Source organism: Dermacentor silvarum, unplaced genomic scaffold, assembly GCF_013339745.2.
Source record: "Dermacentor silvarum isolate Dsil-2018 unplaced genomic scaffold, BIME_Dsil_1.4 Seq905, whole genome shotgun sequence".
In the NCBI taxonomy this organism is placed as follows: domain Eukaryota; kingdom Metazoa; phylum Arthropoda; class Arachnida; order Ixodida; family Ixodidae; genus Dermacentor; species Dermacentor silvarum.
In genome coordinates, this window is record NW_023606951.1 from 241,305 (window position 1) to 260,001 (window position 18,697).

General features: G+C 43.0%; 1 protein-coding gene across 1 annotated transcript; it reads right to left on the minus strand.

Moving 5' to 3' along the window:
- Positions 1 to 2,487: 2,487 nt before the first annotated feature.
- Positions 2,488 to 17,695, minus strand: LOC119435783 (3-hydroxy-3-methylglutaryl-coenzyme A reductase-like). Its single transcript, XM_037702506.2, has 10 exons — positions 17,462 to 17,695; positions 14,465 to 14,812; positions 11,277 to 11,362; positions 9,056 to 9,233; positions 8,298 to 8,404; positions 7,419 to 7,482; positions 6,476 to 6,616; positions 5,343 to 5,501; positions 3,164 to 3,318; positions 2,488 to 2,639 (listed from the first exon to the last, which is right to left on the minus strand). The coding sequence occupies exons 1-10, from the start codon at positions 17,558 to 17,560 to the stop codon at positions 2,552 to 2,554; spliced, it is 1,425 nt and encodes a 474-aa protein (XP_037558434.2). The 5' UTR covers positions 17,561 to 17,695; the 3' UTR covers positions 2,488 to 2,551.
- Positions 17,696 to 18,697: the final 1,002 nt, after the last annotated feature.

Below are 18,697 nucleotides of genomic sequence, written 5' to 3' on the forward strand. Positions count from 1 at the left end.
GTTGTTTCCTCTCATTTGTCCTGTTCATTTAGCTTTTTTTTATTTCTCGACTGCTCTAAGCAACACGTGCAGCTTCAGCCTGGTACAGTCGTTCCTTGTCACAATAAAGCTGCAGCCAGCACGAAAATGACTTTGTTATATCCAAGTATGTATTTGTTACATGCTGATATTGGCGAGAAACGTTTCAGAGTTAGATTCTATAATTTGTAATATTCATGTTCGTTACATCAAGGCTTGACTATCGAGCATTAAAACTGGTATTGTGCATCATTTAAAAATTTTTGACACTAATGATTTGCAATCGATGTGACAAGCCAGCATGTTTCCATGTTCAGCTCTAGTGCTTCACATTCACTGTTCCCTTTTCCTTGCCCACCATCATCATGCAAAGCTTTCTGAAACGTTGTTTGTAGATGGGCTAGTTGATTTTGAATCATGGTGAATGTCTTACAGTATGAAGAAGATAAAGGATAAGTTAGAAGAGAAGGCAACACATACAGGACCGTGAACGTCACTTCCTTAAAGTAAGACCGTAGAGGCTTGGGCTAGTTTAAAGTAATATTACCAGCCGCAACTGCAAGACATGGCCTTACTTTTTCGGGGATTTTCATCATGGAGTTTCTTACAATTACTAGAGAACTGTGGCGCTAGTGTCTACGGCAGCTTTAAACAGTGTAGTTCAACAAGCGTGGGAATGATGGGTAGTACGTGGATATAAAGTGCTGCGTTATAAACAAATATTATCCGATGGCAGGATTTGAACACAGGACTTCTAGCAAAGAAGCTCTATATTGAAACCATTACGCCACGGACACATGGGCAAGCGTAACCACTGAAATTAGCAGCAATTAAACGTGCCTGCTGAGTCTTAGTACCTTCTGCATTAAAAAAAAATTGCTTTAAAATTTAGGTCAATTTAGGCCCAGATAATACGTAATAAAGTCACAAGAACATCTGAAGCCCCAAGTACGAAGATCAGACAAATCTATGTACTACCCATCATTCCCATCGTGGCTGAACGATTGCAGCGCCAGAGTTCCCTCTAGTAGTTGTAGGAAACTCTACCAATTTTCATAGCATTCGTGAGTAATTACAGCAGAGCAGATTGTTTTCTGCTAGCAACAGGGTGAGCAAATCAGTGAAGCCCAGCTCGAAGTGTTGCCCGACTTTCCTGTTCATCACTTCAAATTTATTTTCTTATAGTTTTGTTATTCAGTTCGGGCACCTGCACTATCCTAGTGTTGCGAGAAATGAAGATGGGTGGCCTTTAGCATTTAGTGCTAATGTTGAAACAGGTACCGGCTTGAATTGAGACACCATAATTTCGTGCATGTCACACTGCTGCATTGTAACCTTTGGCCCTAACTACAGCTCTGAAAATAAACTAGTCAAATAATTGCATACAAAGTTCAAAAAGCAATGTGGCGCAATACAATACTCCAAAAACAATCATAGCTGCCTTCACTACTGCTACCTGTTGAATTAGCTTCACGACAGTGCGGTGCACATTTATGCATAAATTTTATTTTGAAACATAGCCTCATGGCAATGTGGAGTGCACTGCCATGAAGCCACACCCAAAGGCAGAAATTGGCTTACCAATTGGCAGCTTCAGTTTGAATTGGCATTTTTGCAAAATTATAGTGTGGGTTATATATGTGAAAATATACTTTACACAAGAGACCTGAAAGGTAATGACTCTGCTACTTTGTTTTATAAGCATGTTTAACCATGCCACTTGTCAGCCACGCTATTTGAAAGCGAGTGGGCTGGAAGGCACATTTCAAGGTTTTGTAAATTCCAGATAAGGTAGTGCCTCATCCTGTTCCCAAGGATTCTCCATGTTTCTACGCAATTGCTATAGAGGAATGGCATACTGTGTTTTAACAGCGATAGCAGTTGTGTTGATCACTCCTGGCCAGTCACATAAATTGATAGACGAAATGGGCCTTAATGTCATCCACCGGACTATAAGATGAAGTTGCAAAGGAAAGGCTTGGATTACCTTGGTAGCTTCGTGCTACAATTGGGTGGACGACAATTTTCCCTTTCATGATCTTTCCGCCAACTTGCGGACTTCTGCAAACTCATTTGCCAGAAAATAGGTGTACATGTGTACAGTACATTGAGAGAAAACCGATTTGTGAGAAAATGGGTCTATGTAGTACATTGAAAGTAACTAAAGTGAGCATTGAACTCCAGCTTGTCTTGCGTCCACATTGCAAATATTGCATGAGTTTTATTTGTACTTACAGTTGTGCTTACCCGATTTCCTAGTACTACGTAGACTAGTGCGTCCAGTGTTAGTTGGCCTCCAGGCACCTAGTTGCCGTTTACCACATCCAGTGGTGTTAAAGTGATAAGGACTTGAATGAAAACAATTCTGACTAGAAGCCAGCAAATCAGTTGCATTTTCATGCCAACAGCTGCAGCGTTGTTCTGTGAGCTCTGCATACGTTTTTGCACTAGACCTATGAAAAGCAGACGTGATCTTTGCTCCCACTTTATTCAACACACTCAACACTCATTGTTGTCATTGATGCAACAGCTCCTAATGTGGGGCAAGTAGTCCTCCAATGGTCTTGGGTCTTGGAGATTCATCTTCCGTTGCTGTCGACTGAGCCACATTAACACTCGACCTGGGAAAATGAAAACAACCATATAAGGAGAGAGCCTCTAACAGGTATACACAGTTCAGGAAAAAAAGTATGCATTCCCTCAATTAATAGCACTCTAAACATGACTATCAGTTGTATGCTAATCAGTTTTGTCTTGGGCACTTGGAGAAGTAGGAGAAATGGCCACGAACCATGCTTTGTATGTTTTAAGATTTTTATTAACCACGGTATGCCATTTTTCAAGGTTTACACTAGCCATGGAAAAGATTTTAAACACTTCTTTAGCAGTTACTGAGCATTTGTTTTGATTCAGTAGGCTAAAGAAGCTACTTAATGTCACATTATTACTTATGGCCAGTAGTTCCACAGTTAGACACTAGAACAGCTAAATGTGCCTTCTCCCATGGTCCAAGAGATGTTACTGGGCATTTTTCTTGGGCACTCTGCACAAAGTGCTTCAACAATGATCTGTGTGCTTGCATTTAACATGTGCACTTTGCTGAAGAGCTGAAACATTTTGGACGACGACCAAACAATGTACACACCTGTTGTGCCTCATGTGAGACTTGACTAGATGTCCTGCTGCCAAGGCTGACAGCAGGGAGAGTTCTCCGGCCAGCACAGTGGCACACACCACTCGTGCCAGTGTGCAGGCATGCGCACCGGGTTCTTCAAGTGATGAACCCCGCACGCCCAGGAGCTGCAACAGTTGTATTACAGTTAGGACCCAGTGCATTTCTCAGGAGCTAGGACGATCCAACAGCAAAAAAAGAGACCACCACTGCTGTCAATAACACGAATAGCTAGCTGGAATAGAACTTGGACAGTCTATACTTATCCTAAGGCCTAACAAATTTCTAGCACTTAAAAATGACGTCCCGCTTGAGGCCAATTCCAATTGCTCTATTCAAACGCATGCGAAATACAGAAATGCTCGCATTTATATCCAAGTTCTGTAAACTGTACCTACTACAGTGTCTAGAGCAGAAGATAACAAATTAGAGGGAAAACGGTGTTGAATTACCACACTTTATATCAATTACAATTGAGATATACACCATTTGGCTCACTACGCAAAGCTGTCGTCTACACTGATACCTACTGCAAGTTCTGCACAGAAAGACTGGTGCCTGTTATGAAGAGAACTGCGAAAATTTGTGCCTTGAAAGCAAGTTTTAGCTCTTTCTATCTTATTCAAATATGTATTATAAATGCAGAACTGCTCTCCTTAGGCAATTAATGGATAAATTTGAATGAAATTAGTTGCATTCAAGAGAAAGTCAATATTGTAGTTAATGCTGGAAACAGTCTTTATGAAAATTGACAAAAATCTTTAGGAAATTCGAAGCACCGGGCTATCAATTCTAAGTGCACAACAAAAGTCATGTATTGCAGTTTCATCAACTGCAACTCTTATAAGGCCTAATGCATACAAAGTCAACATATTGCATGTGCTTTCAGATAATATACCACTATTTTTTATCAGTACATTTGCAAAATTACCTTAAATTAACTGTGTACTCGACGAGACTGCAAATTAATATATCAAGTCCACCTCCTACACACAAGCAATGATGTTTGTTTTGCAAATGTGATGCTTAAATTTTCTTTGTTTTCAAATTTCCTTAACTACTGCAAAAAAGCAAGAAAACAGGGACTAAGTAGTAGACTGCTCCCAACAGTCAATACAATTTCATAATTTATTTTAAATTGAACTTTGATTCAATCTGGCTCCATAATTGACTCCAAGGTTGCCCTCATTTCATGTGTAATTTAATATGGAGGGTAAGCGCTCAAGCTTCAAAAGCCACAACTATAGAGAACTGCCTAACTATATAGCCATTATCCATTCCCCATGATAGGACAGCTTGCTCACATCCACCAAACACAAGTTCACATAGCCTCCTCGTATGCAATGTAGATGTAGCAATTATTTGCAGGCTAATGCCACATTTTTTGAGTGTTGAAGAGAGCATTGTGAGCAGAGATGCATGTACAGAGAAGTATGAAGCATAGCGATGCATGTTTAAACGTTCACGATCTCTGACAAACACATGATCACCCCAACCATGTGACCGTAGAGACCTATCTGCCACTGAGTAATGTATTTACTCGCGTAATGAATGCGCTATATTTTTCAGGAAAATATGCGCTAAGTTTGCGTTCATTATACAAGATAAGATTTTGAGCAATTTCTTTTCTGTGACCAGCTTGAAAAAAGTAGGAGACACTGTACGATTCTGCGACCAATTCTGCAACACGCCGGAATAGCAGACAGATTCGAGGCATTTGGCTGTGCCAAAGCGTGCGCCGGTGCGTAGCTGTCCGATCTGGCACTACAGCACGGCAGAACGCCTTGGATTCGTTTGCCGTTCTGGTGCGCCGGATGCCAAACCGTACCGTGTGTCTCCTACTTCATGGCAGCACGTTTAGGGTGCCATCATTATGCGAGGAAAAGAAAGAACAGACTTTTTCATTGGAAAAATGGGGGGTGCATCCATTACGTGAGTAAATATGGTATATATGGTGAGATGTCATTTTTCATTTATCAGCATAGTTCTGATTAGGCCATCTTAGCGATCGGCAGTTTTGATTACACCATCTTCGGGAATGGCCAACTTTACTCGGCAAGAAACTGACGGAGAGAAAAGAAACCAGGGAGGGGGAGGCAAACAAAAGCTTCACCTTACAACATAATAACTTCTTGCCAGGTTATGTGTATACCTCAAGCATGGTGCCCTGTGGCTCCAGCACAGTTCCTCCACCCACAGTTCCAATCTCGATGGAAGGCATGGTGCAGCTGATGTACAGGTCTTGGCCTGCTGCACCACAGGCTTCGACCAATGTTAGGCAATTCGAACTTGTCACATTTTGTGCTGGGTCCTGGAATGCATTGGTGAGGTACACATCAACAACTGACTGTTACAGATTCCAAATACAGTCAACGTACGAAAAATTGGGCAGTCTGAAATAATGAATGCATGCCTTTTGCTGCCCCCTAGGGCTCAAATTGCCACAGGCACGTCCGAAATAGCTCTAAAGGCCTGCCAGCACGCTTATTTGGCATATCGGTGTTCGTACTATGCTAGGAGACGGCAGGTGCAAGCATGTATAATTAAGGAATACATACTGCGTCCCGTGACAATTGCCCCTTCCCACTCTTGGTATGCTTCACTCCAATACTTGACATATGCTTCACCGCGTAACATTGCTGTATTGAGGCGAAGCCGACATTGATTTATGAGCTTCGAAGCCATTGGCGAGGATTACAAAGGCGAAGTCGGCGCCATTGCTAACAGCGGCAAATTGTTTCAATGAAAAACACTGCACCGAACAGCTTGGTAGCGAACGTCGAAGCAGCTAAGCCTAGTGTTGCCGCGGTGGTGGCTACGGCTACCAGCGGATCTACATGCTAGACCGCCGGTTCAAGGCGGCAAAATGATCAAAATTCGATGAATGCCGTTTTGGACCTGCGGTCTTGGCAACATGTCCGGAAAATCGGACAGCGAAAGCTTTTTGCGTCCGAAATTCCAGACGTTCTTATACATTGACTCTATGGGGTACGTGGTGGTGCCGCAAAGGCGTCCGAATTATCAGGCATGTCTGAAAAATCGGTCGTTGACTGCCACCATATTTTGATGCATGACAAGCTTCAGCAATTTATATCAAGCAAAGTGTTTGCTTGACAATAGTGCTACACTGGTTAAGAAGAAACAGAAACTACTATACCAATATGAAAGAGTGGTATCAATTAACCAACTATACTCCCAAAATCTTGGATGAAGCATTTGCTGGTGAAAAGTACTTCACACAGTATGTGGCAATCATGCATGGGACAAAATGTAGCTGCCTCTTACCTGTCCCGTAGCAATGAATATGGCTGTGACGATGTTGGCTGCCTGGGCATTGAAACCTCCCACACTGCCTGCCATGGCTGATCCCACTAGATTCTTGCTGATGTTGACCTCGATCAAGGACAGCACATCTGTCTTGAGGACCTGCGTAGCACACCCCTCTCAAATACCTTACCTCTTTTCAGTAGGTCTATGTGATAAGCTCTTTTGAATGTTTCACATCGTCTTTGAAGACTGGGAGCATTCAAGGACTCTAGTATGTTTTCAATGACACCCTGCTTTGAAATTCATTCTTATTATGCAAGTGCACAGGCTTGCCCACTATCAGCAGAAACAATTATGCAACCTTGTACACCTTCCTACAACAGTTTTTGGAATGCAGTGGCTCCAAAAAAGCCCAAAGACTTCACTGCCCTGATCATGAAGCTGACATTTCAGCAGCAAATTCAGTGCTTTAGAGCACCTCTGAACACCAGACTATGTACTTCAACTACAAGATATTCTAACTTCACAGTTTTTACACTCTTAGAAACTTCTATGCACAGCATCTATATTATCTTATGTGTTGTAGGACACAAAGCCCTACACAAAAGCAGTTGCTGCTTTTTAATAGCAATCAAATTGACCTAAAGGAATGTTTACATTCGAATGTAAGCAAGAACTTCTCCAAGAAACTCCTTGAAATTTCTGCGCAAAAGTGACCGAAACGCACAAAAATACTATGAGATCCCCAATGTTATTCTGATGTAATTGGCATAGCAATTTCGGCATGAAATACAACAAGGGCAGTTCATTTTATCCTTCTGATTATCAACGTTTTCTCACCAAAGAAACGCAAATAGAATCATGAAAGAGTACTCTACCAGTCTAAACTGATTCGGTGTTTATCGTATCCCTTCAATGCTCATCATGCCTAGTAACTGCACATGTGGACACTGCTGCTCACCTCTCTCACCACCCGGGCTGGCACAGTGGCCTCGCAGACTACAGACTTGCCTCGGCCTTCAATCCTGCGAGATACAGTGTGTGGCAAAGGACAGAGTTTAGCACAGGTGCTCAGCACTTTCAGGGAAGCGCAAGTGGTATAATGTATGTGGGTGAAAGAAAGCTAGGTGCACGTGTGTGCATAGATAAATTCATGGTAAAGCCAGATGAAAACTGGCATAGTTGAAACATCATGCCTTTAACTTATAGCATATCATCTGCAGCTCATCATGCTTCAACTAGCACAGATGATGTCTTTCCCTCTGCTTTATTACTACTTACGTGTTCATAACCAAGCATCGGAAAAGTGATAAAAAAAAAGCTGCTCCTGACAGTATTGGGACGAACTGCATTTCTTGCAACACAGTATTTTTGCTGAATAATCATTGCCACAGGATCTTTATGGGCTAGTTTAAAATAACTAGTGGATGTGATAAGAGCACATAAAAAGCTCAGTCTTCACCTGTAATGTCCATCATATCACATTTTGAGGGTGAAGCAATGAGTGATAATGGCAGATGTGTAATGCTATCATGCCAGAGCCACCCAATTTGTCTAATGAGTTGTCCATTACTAAACTCCACCACATGCATGAAGGCTGCAGCCAGACTGTCCATATGCTTGTTGTCTTGGAATTAATAGGCTCATTCATTATGTGCAGTGGCACACAGAAGATTAGCAGCTTATAAAACATCCCGCTTAGATGCACTGAGACCTTAATTTGACTGTAATGTCAATGAAGCAATATGTCGGGCCTGCGGCCAGGCTAACATCTCTAGTTTTCATAAATGTCGGCACCCCTCTCTTTTGAAATTAGTAGCAACATCTGAACCCAGCTCACCAGTTAAGGGCAGTTGGCTTCTTGTCAGTGCAGTAGTTTCCACTGACACTGATCACCTGCAGGGCCGGAAACACTTCCTGTAGTTTGAGAAGGGCCATCTCTGCACCCTGCAACACCAGAAAAGCATTGTAACAGTGATGTTCATGGCTAAAACGGTATTTTGATGCGATTAGCTGACAATGTCAGGCAGACATATTTCAAGTTAATATAAAAGCACTATGCCAATGTAGCACTCAGAAATACATACAAGATCTTAATAATAACTGACAAGATTTAACATCCTAAAAGTTGCAGTTTTGCTGTGGAGGATACCGTCATTCAGGAAGGAGGGGGGGGGGGGGGAGGGAGGTAATTTATACTACAAGAGGTTCTTGATGTGCACCGAAATGTCACACAAGCATTTTCGCATTTCACTGCCACTGATATGCAGCTACGATAGCACAGTAACAAACATCAGCTTTTTTTTTTCTAAAGTTTCTGCTTTTATTTTGTTCATTTCTGTTCTTTGGATTCTTGTTTTAGTGTTTCAGAACTTCACACTTGCTCAAATTTTGAAAATGTCATGTTAACTAAGCCAAAGTGCGGTACACATTTCTCAAGCCTTTCTTTTGTATTTAAAGAAAGCATCGGTATGTTGTCATGGGGCGTGCAATTAGCACACTGTGAAATAATTATTTTTTTCTGTTGAAATAATATATAGCAATAGGGCACAATGTATTTATTTGCAAAATAAACAAGCAAACAGCAACTGGACTTGCCTTAGAAAGCATGTTCATGCCCATGGCGTCTCCAGTAATCGAGACAAAACGAATGAAGAGGTATCGTGCTGCTATGCTCGTGTGCAGCTTCTGGAGTCTGGCAAATCGACTGGTCCCATCAAAAGCCACCTTGAGCTGTGCAAAGTGCTCTGGACGCTGCAACCATCTCATCACCTCCCTGTGGAACAAACACCACAGAGTTTGTAGAGGGACCCCTGACAATGAGACTGTTTACTAGCAGCTCTGCCACTGCTGCAATGAATAAAAAGCCTGGCGAGGTGGGGAGCAAGAAATACACTGTGACGAGTGCGAAAGCAGTTGTAACATGACACCAGTGGTATTCCCCGATTATATATTTAAAATTTCATATACTGTATTTACTCGCATAATGCACACACTTTTTTTTTTTTCGAAAAATATGCGCAAAGGTGGGGGGGGGGGGGATTCTTTATGCAGGGTAAAATTTTGAGTGAATTTTTTTTCCGCGGCCACCTCTAAAGAAGTCGCAGTTTCACCCGAAAGGTGAACCATCGGTTGCGATAGCAAATGTGTAGACAGCTACACGAAGTATAAACTTGCAAACATTCGCTAACTATGTAAATTAACAAGCATGGTGTCAACGTGCACAGGCAAACATGAACACGTGATGCTCGATGACTGCGGACACTCACAGTCAAAATGTTGGCGTGAGGAAGCGTGGCAGCAACAGCGAGCGAAGTCACCTTTGTGCCGTGTATCGCTTCAACGCAAACTGAGCGGCGAGAACGGAGCACGCAAAAAAGGTATAAGCCACTGTCGCACCTAGACTCAGCCCCCAACGCAGATCGCTTTCAAGATAGGGCGCTTGCAGCCGTGCAATGCGCAGTTGCTTTGCTGCCCCCCTCTCCCTCCCCTCCCCTGGCACCATGTGCGCGATAGAATACGGCGCGTTTCCTCCCCGCTTTCCTCCCTCGAACACGAGAGCTTGAGGCGTGATCGTCGGGTGCCGACAGCAAAAATGTGCCTGGAGTGTCCATATAATTGCTATCGCAATAAAAGTAGGAGACACGGTACGATTCGGCGTCTGATACGGCATCTGATACAATCGTACCCCCAGATGCCATATCAGACGCCGAAGCATACCATGTCTCTCCTAATTCACGGCAGCAAGTTCAGGGTGCGTTCGTTATGCGAGGAAAAGAAAAAACACACTTCTTGATCGGAAAAGTGGGGGGTGTGTTCATTACACGTGTGCATTCATTATGTGAGTAAATACGGGTATACTTTCGAAGACTCAACTGTGGCACAGACAGTAAAATTCTGCCTTTGCAGCTAGGTCATGTAGAAATGGAGACACTCTCCTGACTGAAAAATTATTAACAATTTACAAATTTATAGAAACACTAAGGCCTACCTTTTAAACTCATTTACACAATTTTCAAAAACTTGTGTTTAATGAACAATGGTTAATATATACCTGCACTATTTCCATGTGTTCTTTGTTCCTTTAAAATTAGCTTATGTTCTTGGATCACATAATAGCTTCAACGAACATTTTATACCATCCCACCACTACTGTTGCATTACCTAACATATTTGTATAGAAATGCATGAGCTTGCGCTTTAAGCAGCCTGCTCTCCTTTGCCGGATATTTTCACCTAGTGAAAGTTTAAGTGAACACCTTTCTTTCAAGCTTCACTAAAGCAGACACTTGCTCAAAAGAGCACCTACATGCTGGTGTGATTGCTCAGCATGCTAATATTTAATTCAACCAGTGGTCATGCAAAAGGGATGCAAGCATGCTTTACAACCAGTTCTATGGCTTAGCAGATCTTTAATCCTTCCAAAACAGCTTCTCTGCAGTTATGTAAAGCTGATTGCACTGATGCATTTTGTTGAGCATTCCATAGCTTCAGTGCCTGTCGGTCTTACATAATTGTTACATATTTGAAAGGTAATGAGCCTCACGGTTTTCCCGATTCTTCTTTCACATTGCGCAAAGCACTGCATGTCAGCTAGTGTCAAAACAATTTGTGCTGTACTAGCTACTCCACAATACCCAGGCTAAAAGCTCAAAACCGAACATGATGCTTAGCATGAGAGGAGCATGGGCATGCACGTGAGTCTTTCTGCTAAAAATGTTTGTGTGGACTGCAGTTCTCAGACAGACAGTGAAATTGTTCTAGAAAGACATTCATGCAAGCCGCCATGCAAAGCATATGCATTGAGAAGAGCACTAACGCTGCCTGTTGTGCGGTAGGCAATTTGACGACAGGTCCCCGGGTCATGCCATCCTGGACAACACTGCTGAAGGCACCACCCGACATCTGCAAGCAGAGCATTTGCCATGCATCTGAACATCACCCATTCGCTGACACAGGATTTCAGAATAACACTTGCTAACATACGCTATTTGCTAATACACTTGGTTCAAGCAAACATCCAAGCCTATATACTCCAAAGCACTAAAGTAACCCATTCTTCTAAAAGCATATTTTCTTTTGAACATGGCGCTATGGCAAAATTTAACAGTGCAAGACAAACAAGGGTTATATAAGAAATACAGCAAGCACACATAGCAGCTGTATCATCCAGAATTTGCCAGCGCAATAAAGCTTTCAAAGAAACGTGTCTTTGTTAGAGCTAGTTTGTTAAATGCCTATCAGACAGGCACATTTCATCCGACTTCAATGAGGGGCCACTTAATGTTGTGACTTTTTAACAGTCATACAAAGAGTTTCAGTGACACTTACTGCCACAGCAGACTTGTTGCAACTTGCTGCAGTAACAGCAGTGCTTCTAAGGAAAAGCAAAGTATAGTTTGAGATGGTGGCTTTGTTGCATGTACACGATTCCTGCTAGGGTTGAATAAGGCTTAAGCTGGTATAAATTGCTGTGTCAAGTTTACAACACACTGTGGCGTCATGCATCTGTCGATAGTGAAAGTGCTTCTTGATCCAATTCATTTGCAGTAACTCATTGTGCGACAAGGCTGCAGTGCATCTCTTCACCACAGCAGGCTGTCTAATACCCTTTACATGAGGGCAAATTGAAGTCCGTTGAAGTAAACCCCTTTACTTTGCACTAAAAGACCCCTTACGAATAGGAGTTTTGCCGGTGATGTGCGGTATGACGTGGTTTTCTTTATAAGTTTTCTGTAAGCACTGCAGCAAAACAAAAGGCGTTGCTTGCGGACGAAGCTGTCCGAGCAGTGAACTAGAATATATGGGCGTTGCACCAACCAATGCGTGCCACGCCTTATCTAGCACGTCGTGCAATGTGGTGTTCTTAGCAAACTGTAGCTCTACCCATGGCCGGTCTGGAACGCCAGATGCGTGATCAGATCAACCGTACTTCAGTGCGCAATGTGCTTCCCTGCAATGAACCTTCAATAGCACGCACCGAGACGACCAAAGTCGCCTGCTTGAGCGGGCCAAGGCAGCAGTGGCCAGCACTAGAGTCCTGGACTAAGGGTGCCACCCACCTTCGCATATCTTCTCCCCCTATTGTAATAAACGTTTATATGATCATCATCAATAGTTGGCGACTGCAAAGCGCCGCTACTGGCGACACTAAATGCGTCGTCCTAGTAAACACTACGCGAAGCGAGTATGGCGATGGGATGGTGGCGACATCTGCGACGAGGCCATTTGAAAGTATGGCTGCAACACAAGTTAACATAAAACAAATTGGGCGTTTGCTAGCTCTAAAAAACATTTGTGGAAGCAATAAAATTATCACCAAGACAACGAAGTGGTTTGACAACTTTTCTGTTGTAAGTGGGCTGCACATGAGGCTGCAACTTTACGTCCATAAAGTATTTCGGTTATCTCTCTGCAACAGTTCAGCACACAGCCAATGAACATTACACAATATTGCACCTCTAATCATTTCGAGAAAAAATTATCTCACAGCAGAAGAAAAAAGAAAAAACAACTGTGGCATAAGCCATAGTACGTTGTCAACATAACTTGTACATAAGTTGAAATAAAGTGAAACAAAATGCAAAATGACAAAGTTAGACGATACAAACACGAAACACTTCATTATTTAGACAAACTCAATATCATGACGTGTCAGGATGGACTTGACCATGGTAGTAGAATATGATCAGAATCTATGAGACTATGTAAGCTATTTAGCAATGCAGGTACTTGGTTTTCTATGTGCTGTTTACCATAATTTGTCCTCGGCATTGGTGTTTTTTTGCATTGCTGATGCATGTTGTACTTTGTACCCGCTGATGTAGTCTGAAAACATCCAGGCTTGTTTTGCATAATCCATCGTAAAAGCTTAAAATAGTATAGTTGTGTTACTTTTAGCATTGAATATTTTCAAAAGTGGTTTAGTTTTCAAAGCCCCGATAAGGCCATGATATTGTTTGTATGCTCGTAGAACTCTTTTCTGCGGGTATTGTAGTTCTTGATAATTAGTTTGTGTGGTAGTACTCCTTACCAAAATTCAGTATGTTATTCTAGAATAGAACAGAGCATAATATAATGCATATTGTAATCATTTTGAAAGGACTGGGCTGAGTTTGTATAAGCATCCAACAATTTGACTAAATTCTATGGTTAGTTTTTCTACATGTGTATACCACGTCAAGCCTTCAGTAAACCAAACTCCTAAGAACTTCTGGCTTTTTACCTGCTCTAACTGTCTGCCCTCAAACGAAATAGTTGTATTGTATTTACGTGGCTTATTGATTGGAGTGAATATTATGTACTTCGTTTTACTAACATTTAGTTGTAATTTATTTGAACTAAGCCAACCCACAAGCTTATTTAGGTAATCCACCGGTGCTCAAGTTCTTGAATGGATGTACCGCTGAAAAAATATTGTCATCTGCACACGTTATTAGCTTGGGAGAGTTACTATGATTATTATTTGCACCGCTATGTCCTCTATGTGTGTTGCGCTATTCTGTTATGAACTGTCCATGAGAGGGCAAAAGTTGTCTTTCTTACACGACGCAGACGTGTAGTGGTGAAGCCCAATGAAAAAAAAATGAAATTGGCATGTATTCATAGTAAAGTTATAAATATAGCTTGCTGCCAGCTTTTAGGTTCACAATTACAAAAATTTATTTATTATTATTTGGCTTGATAGCATACATATATACAACTGACAGAGAAAAAAAAAAAAGGAACTTCGGCTGTCATACAAGGCACTGTCATACAAGCCCCATGAAGCTTCACCAGGCATGAACCATGTAAAAAAAAAAGTGCTGAACAAACAGTTATTATTGTTAAGCAGGCTGGCAACTCCCACTGGAAGGGAAACAACGCCTGCCTACTCTTCCGGAAACCGCCTCACAAAAGAAACTTTCATGCCAATGCACAAGACAAGGGCCTAAAGTAAGCAACGACAAAAAAATACCAGGGGCATGGTGGGGGAAAGACCACCAAGAGCAGTGGCAACTGGCTTACCGACAGGGCTCGGCAACCCCGGTTGGTACTGGCCACCAGGCAACCCTCGGTGGTGGCCATGGGCACGTGAAACTGCCGGCCATCGAGCAGCAGTGGGCCGGCTATGCCCACTGGCACGGGCATGAAGCCAACCACGTTCTCGCAGCAGGCTCCCTGCACAGCTGTGTAGTCGTAGCCATGGAAAGGCAGGCCCTCCAGGGGACATGCCCCCTGCCGCTCCAGCAGCCGCCGCCGAAGGGACACGCCCCGCATCGCGCTGCCCACTGCTTGCTCGAGACGGTAGGCCGCCAGCTTGTGGGCCTCGCACAGCCGGAGCACTTCCTCATCTGTCAGGCTCCGAGCACCGTCCTGTTAAAGCAGCGACAGAATAATGGTACATGGTCGAGCCTCAATATAAGGAACAAAAATGTAAATAATTCTGAGGTATATTAAGGTAAATCTAAAATGCCTCCTGCCTATCAGCATGGAAAGAATATGCTTATAAGGAATACTGGATATACATAGTATAACTAAGGTATTTTTGTGTCGCATGCAACTTAGTCAAAACAAGGTTTGACTGTGCAACAAGCCCATTGCATAAAAGCACCCTACCTCCAGGCAAGAGCACGGCCACGGGTCTGGGCAAACTGGAGCAGCAGTCTCAGATATACATTACTTTAGCCAAACAATATGAACAATACGAGTTTGTGGGCGAACAGAGAGCACTGTATAATTGAACGGAGCAATCTCATAGGTCATGTTTAGGAACCGTTATAGTGTGGCAGGAGCTTTGCTGGATGAAAAACACTCCAAATGAAGACCAGAAAACCAGGAGAGCAATTTTCTGTCATGCCTGTGACAATATGTTCTCCTAATTATGTTATGTGAACCAATACACCTGAATAAATTAAAAAGTTATGGTTGATCCCTCTTTCATAGGAATCGGTAGAACACGAAAGTGAAACGTGTCTTCACAGAAGCTGTTGCATACTTGCTTCATGAACTCGCAGTCCGTTGCAGCGAAAGGCGCATGATTTGCGGGTCGGCGACCGTGTTGCAGGTGTGCTTGGCGCGTGGCGTCCTGCTGCAGAGTCGCTTCGGCGAAGGTACGAGCATTTTGGTCCGGTTCCGCAGTGTCTCGGGCAGCCAGTTGAGTTGCGATGCGCTCAGCTTCAGGAATGCGAGTGACAGAGTTTGCAGAGTGCGCCGTGAACGCGCTAAAGCGTTCTGATTCACGCTGGCGTATCTCTTGCCGAACCAAAGCAAGATTCGTCCGTCGACGTCGTTGCCTTTCTGCACTGCCTAGCGCAGCAATTTTCGTAGCTGGTGCCACCACAAGCGAAGCAATAGGCGGCGTGTAAACACTGCTGATGCACGTTGAAGCTCCACTCTGTAGGCGATGATGCGTCACAGGCTAACCGGACGCAAAAGACAAACTATGTTTAGAAACTGCGTCGTCACCTCAGCAGGCCTCCACTACACTGACACTACCGAAGCGCTCACTGTCGGTGCTCATTAGTGTCATGATGCAGTACTTTGCTTCACCGCTCCTAGATGGCGGTGCGATCCCTGTCAAGAGGGCATATTTTAAGCGTTCGCACCGATGTCACATCCGTTACAGGAAGTTGATGGTGGACCCCAGCATAAAACACTTTCATGTTAAGGAATTGTGTCCTTAATGTGCAGATCACTAAGGCACTGTCTGTGGGAAGCGATATAATTACGTTTTTCCATAAAGGTACAGTAATTGCTCAGCTAGAGGTGTTTGGAACAACAAAACAGTTCTTGCTCATCATTGCTCCTTCTCGCCCTTGCCTACTTCACAGAGACTTCAAATAAAAGCAATCATAAGTGTGAGTGATGTCATGGCAATGGCATTTTCCTCATTTGCTATGTGGAGACTACATAGATGACAGCAAGCTTTATGTGCTGATGTGTACTGTTTTATTTACTGGTATCAGCAGCCCCTGTAGTTTCTTGTGACCAACAGTGCAGTCGTTGCTGGGTTGATGTCCTAGCATTTTTAGCACCATTATCACGGACAGTATCTCCTAAATAAATAAAATAGATAGTGTGGGCTTTTCCTTGAATTTGTAGGTTCTCAGCAATGCACTTAGCAACAATATACTATGTCCCAACAAAACCTTCAAGCAAGCACTGGTTCTAGAACATCCTGTATGCCATTTTACACATTAAAACACAAAAAGCAAGATGAGCACCATGCAAGAGCTAGTCTAAATATGCCAGCCAAAAAAACAGGCCAGGGCAAGTGCAGCTCAGAGTTCTGGCTATGCAGATCAGATTTCATTCTTATGCTACCAATGCTGAACACCACACCATTGTACTGTAGTAATCATGTACAAGTGCTAGGTTCATCACAATGTCCACATGATCAGAAGGATATGCCAGAATTGTGCATCACGTGGAGTACACATGTATATTTCATGGCTCTTGAAAACAGTTTTATGTCACCATTTATACCGGTTTTCTTGCACATGAGGATAATTAATTACATGCAACAGTGCAGTACAAGAAAATGCCGATGTGTCAAGAATTAATCTGGCAACCTTCACAGCATGTCTTCATAGCTAATCAATGAAACAGGGAGTTCAAAGCAGTGTTTGCATTCATAGAAACAGTTTTATGAAAATAGATGGCTCCAAAGGGGGTAGAGAGAGGGGTGGCCAATCCCCAAATTTTTTTTCCTGTCCCCACATCCGTTGCCCCCTCCTATACTGCCATGGAGTGCCCAGTAATGAAATGCCTTCCGCGTTCCCAACAAAAATAAGAATCATGCTCTGCTCATTCAACAGAAAACTGCTGGCACACCCTGTTCTCAAATTTATAAGACAGTTCATAAACATTAGTTTTAAAGAAATCAGTGGCATCATAAAAAATAATGAACTGCTACATATGCATTGCATGCATGACAGGCAACTCAAAAAACCTTTGCCACTGCTGCTTAAAAACAATCAGGCTCGGCATTCTGCAGTATGCTGGTTACGACTAAGTACATACCTGTCCCTGCAGTACAGCAATACATTCCTCTAGGCTGCGGGGTTCAGGATCAGGCTCCTGCTCAGGGTTCTCCTCTGTCTGGCAACCTTTGTCCACCATTTCCCAGCAGTCATCAGCCCCCAGCACAAAGTCCACACGAGGCTCAGTGGGGCAAGCAGGCTGCGTGGAAGGTGTGCTAGGGCGGCTCCCAGTGGACCCTTCCGCACCTGTGAGTTTGTTATCACACACGTTCACAAAGGGCAGTCACCTGAAAGAGTAACCTTTTCAAAATAACTGGTGCGATTAAGCAATGCGTTCAGAGCTCCTGTGAGGAGGGGATGCATAAGCGAGAGAAAGCTGGATTCTCACACCAGTGCAATACTATCACTTGTTTGGACGGTGAGGCACTACAAGCAAAGCACTGGTGTACAAACTACTGCGATGAAGCTGAACACTCCACGAAAGCCATGTGGCTGTATTCATTCAGGCACAAGAATTGTAAGCATTACCTGTTATTGTAAGCAATATCAACCGTCTTACTAGGTGCCACTAGATGAGTGAGAGTTTGCTTTCCAACTCAAAAAACTTGTAGAAGTGAGGATATAAAGCTTTTGTGCTGGATGCCCATACTGAATTTTCATAACAGCTGACAAACTTCATCCCGAGGCAGCAGGTGGTGTTAAAACATTTTTGTATGTTCTCACTGCAAACAGAAACACCTGAGTGCAATTCACTTTTTTATTTTTTTATTTTTTGCAGGCAAAAATATTCTGCTCAGAAGAGATTGACTAATGCTATTCTCTCCATACAATTTGTCGCACACAAACTGTTGCAAGATCAGTACAGTATGATTCAGCACTAAACGCTGAATGCCTTCGTCCTATGTACTTGAGAATATTACTGTCCATTAGAATCCAAGATAACTCATGCATTTGGCCATCAGGCCAAATGTGGACTGGAGTTGATGGTAATTTGCATCGCAGGGCAGCAGCAGTGCACAAGCAGGTAGTGAAATAATTTTTTTCAAGTTCACAAGCCTCCATTTCTAAAATCCCATGAAAGCTCAATGGTAGGCAGTACAATGTTATGCTCAGCTTGTTTCTAAGCAGCATAAGAGCTCCTGTGATTCAGTATTTCACCCACCAGCATTCATCCACAGTAATACTTTAATGTGATGTGGCTGCCAATGAAGGTCGGTGGTTGCAACCAAAACATACAGAACCAGCATGCTCCAGCAAATAAAAGCAACCTTTGCAT

Coding starts and splice junctions, on each gene's coding strand:
- LOC119435783 (XM_037702506.2), bottom strand. CDS start 17,560: ATGGTGGACAAAGGTTGCCAGACAGAGGAGAACCCTGAGCAGGAGCCT. Junction 8,405..9,055: donor GCATGAACATGCTTTCTAAG/GCAAGTCCAGTT, acceptor CTGGTGTTGCAG/GGTGCAGAGATGGCCCTTCT. Junction 3,319..5,342: donor CACAGGGCACCATGCTTGAG/GTATACACATAA, acceptor CAACTGTTGCAG/CTCCTGGGCGTGCGGGGTTC.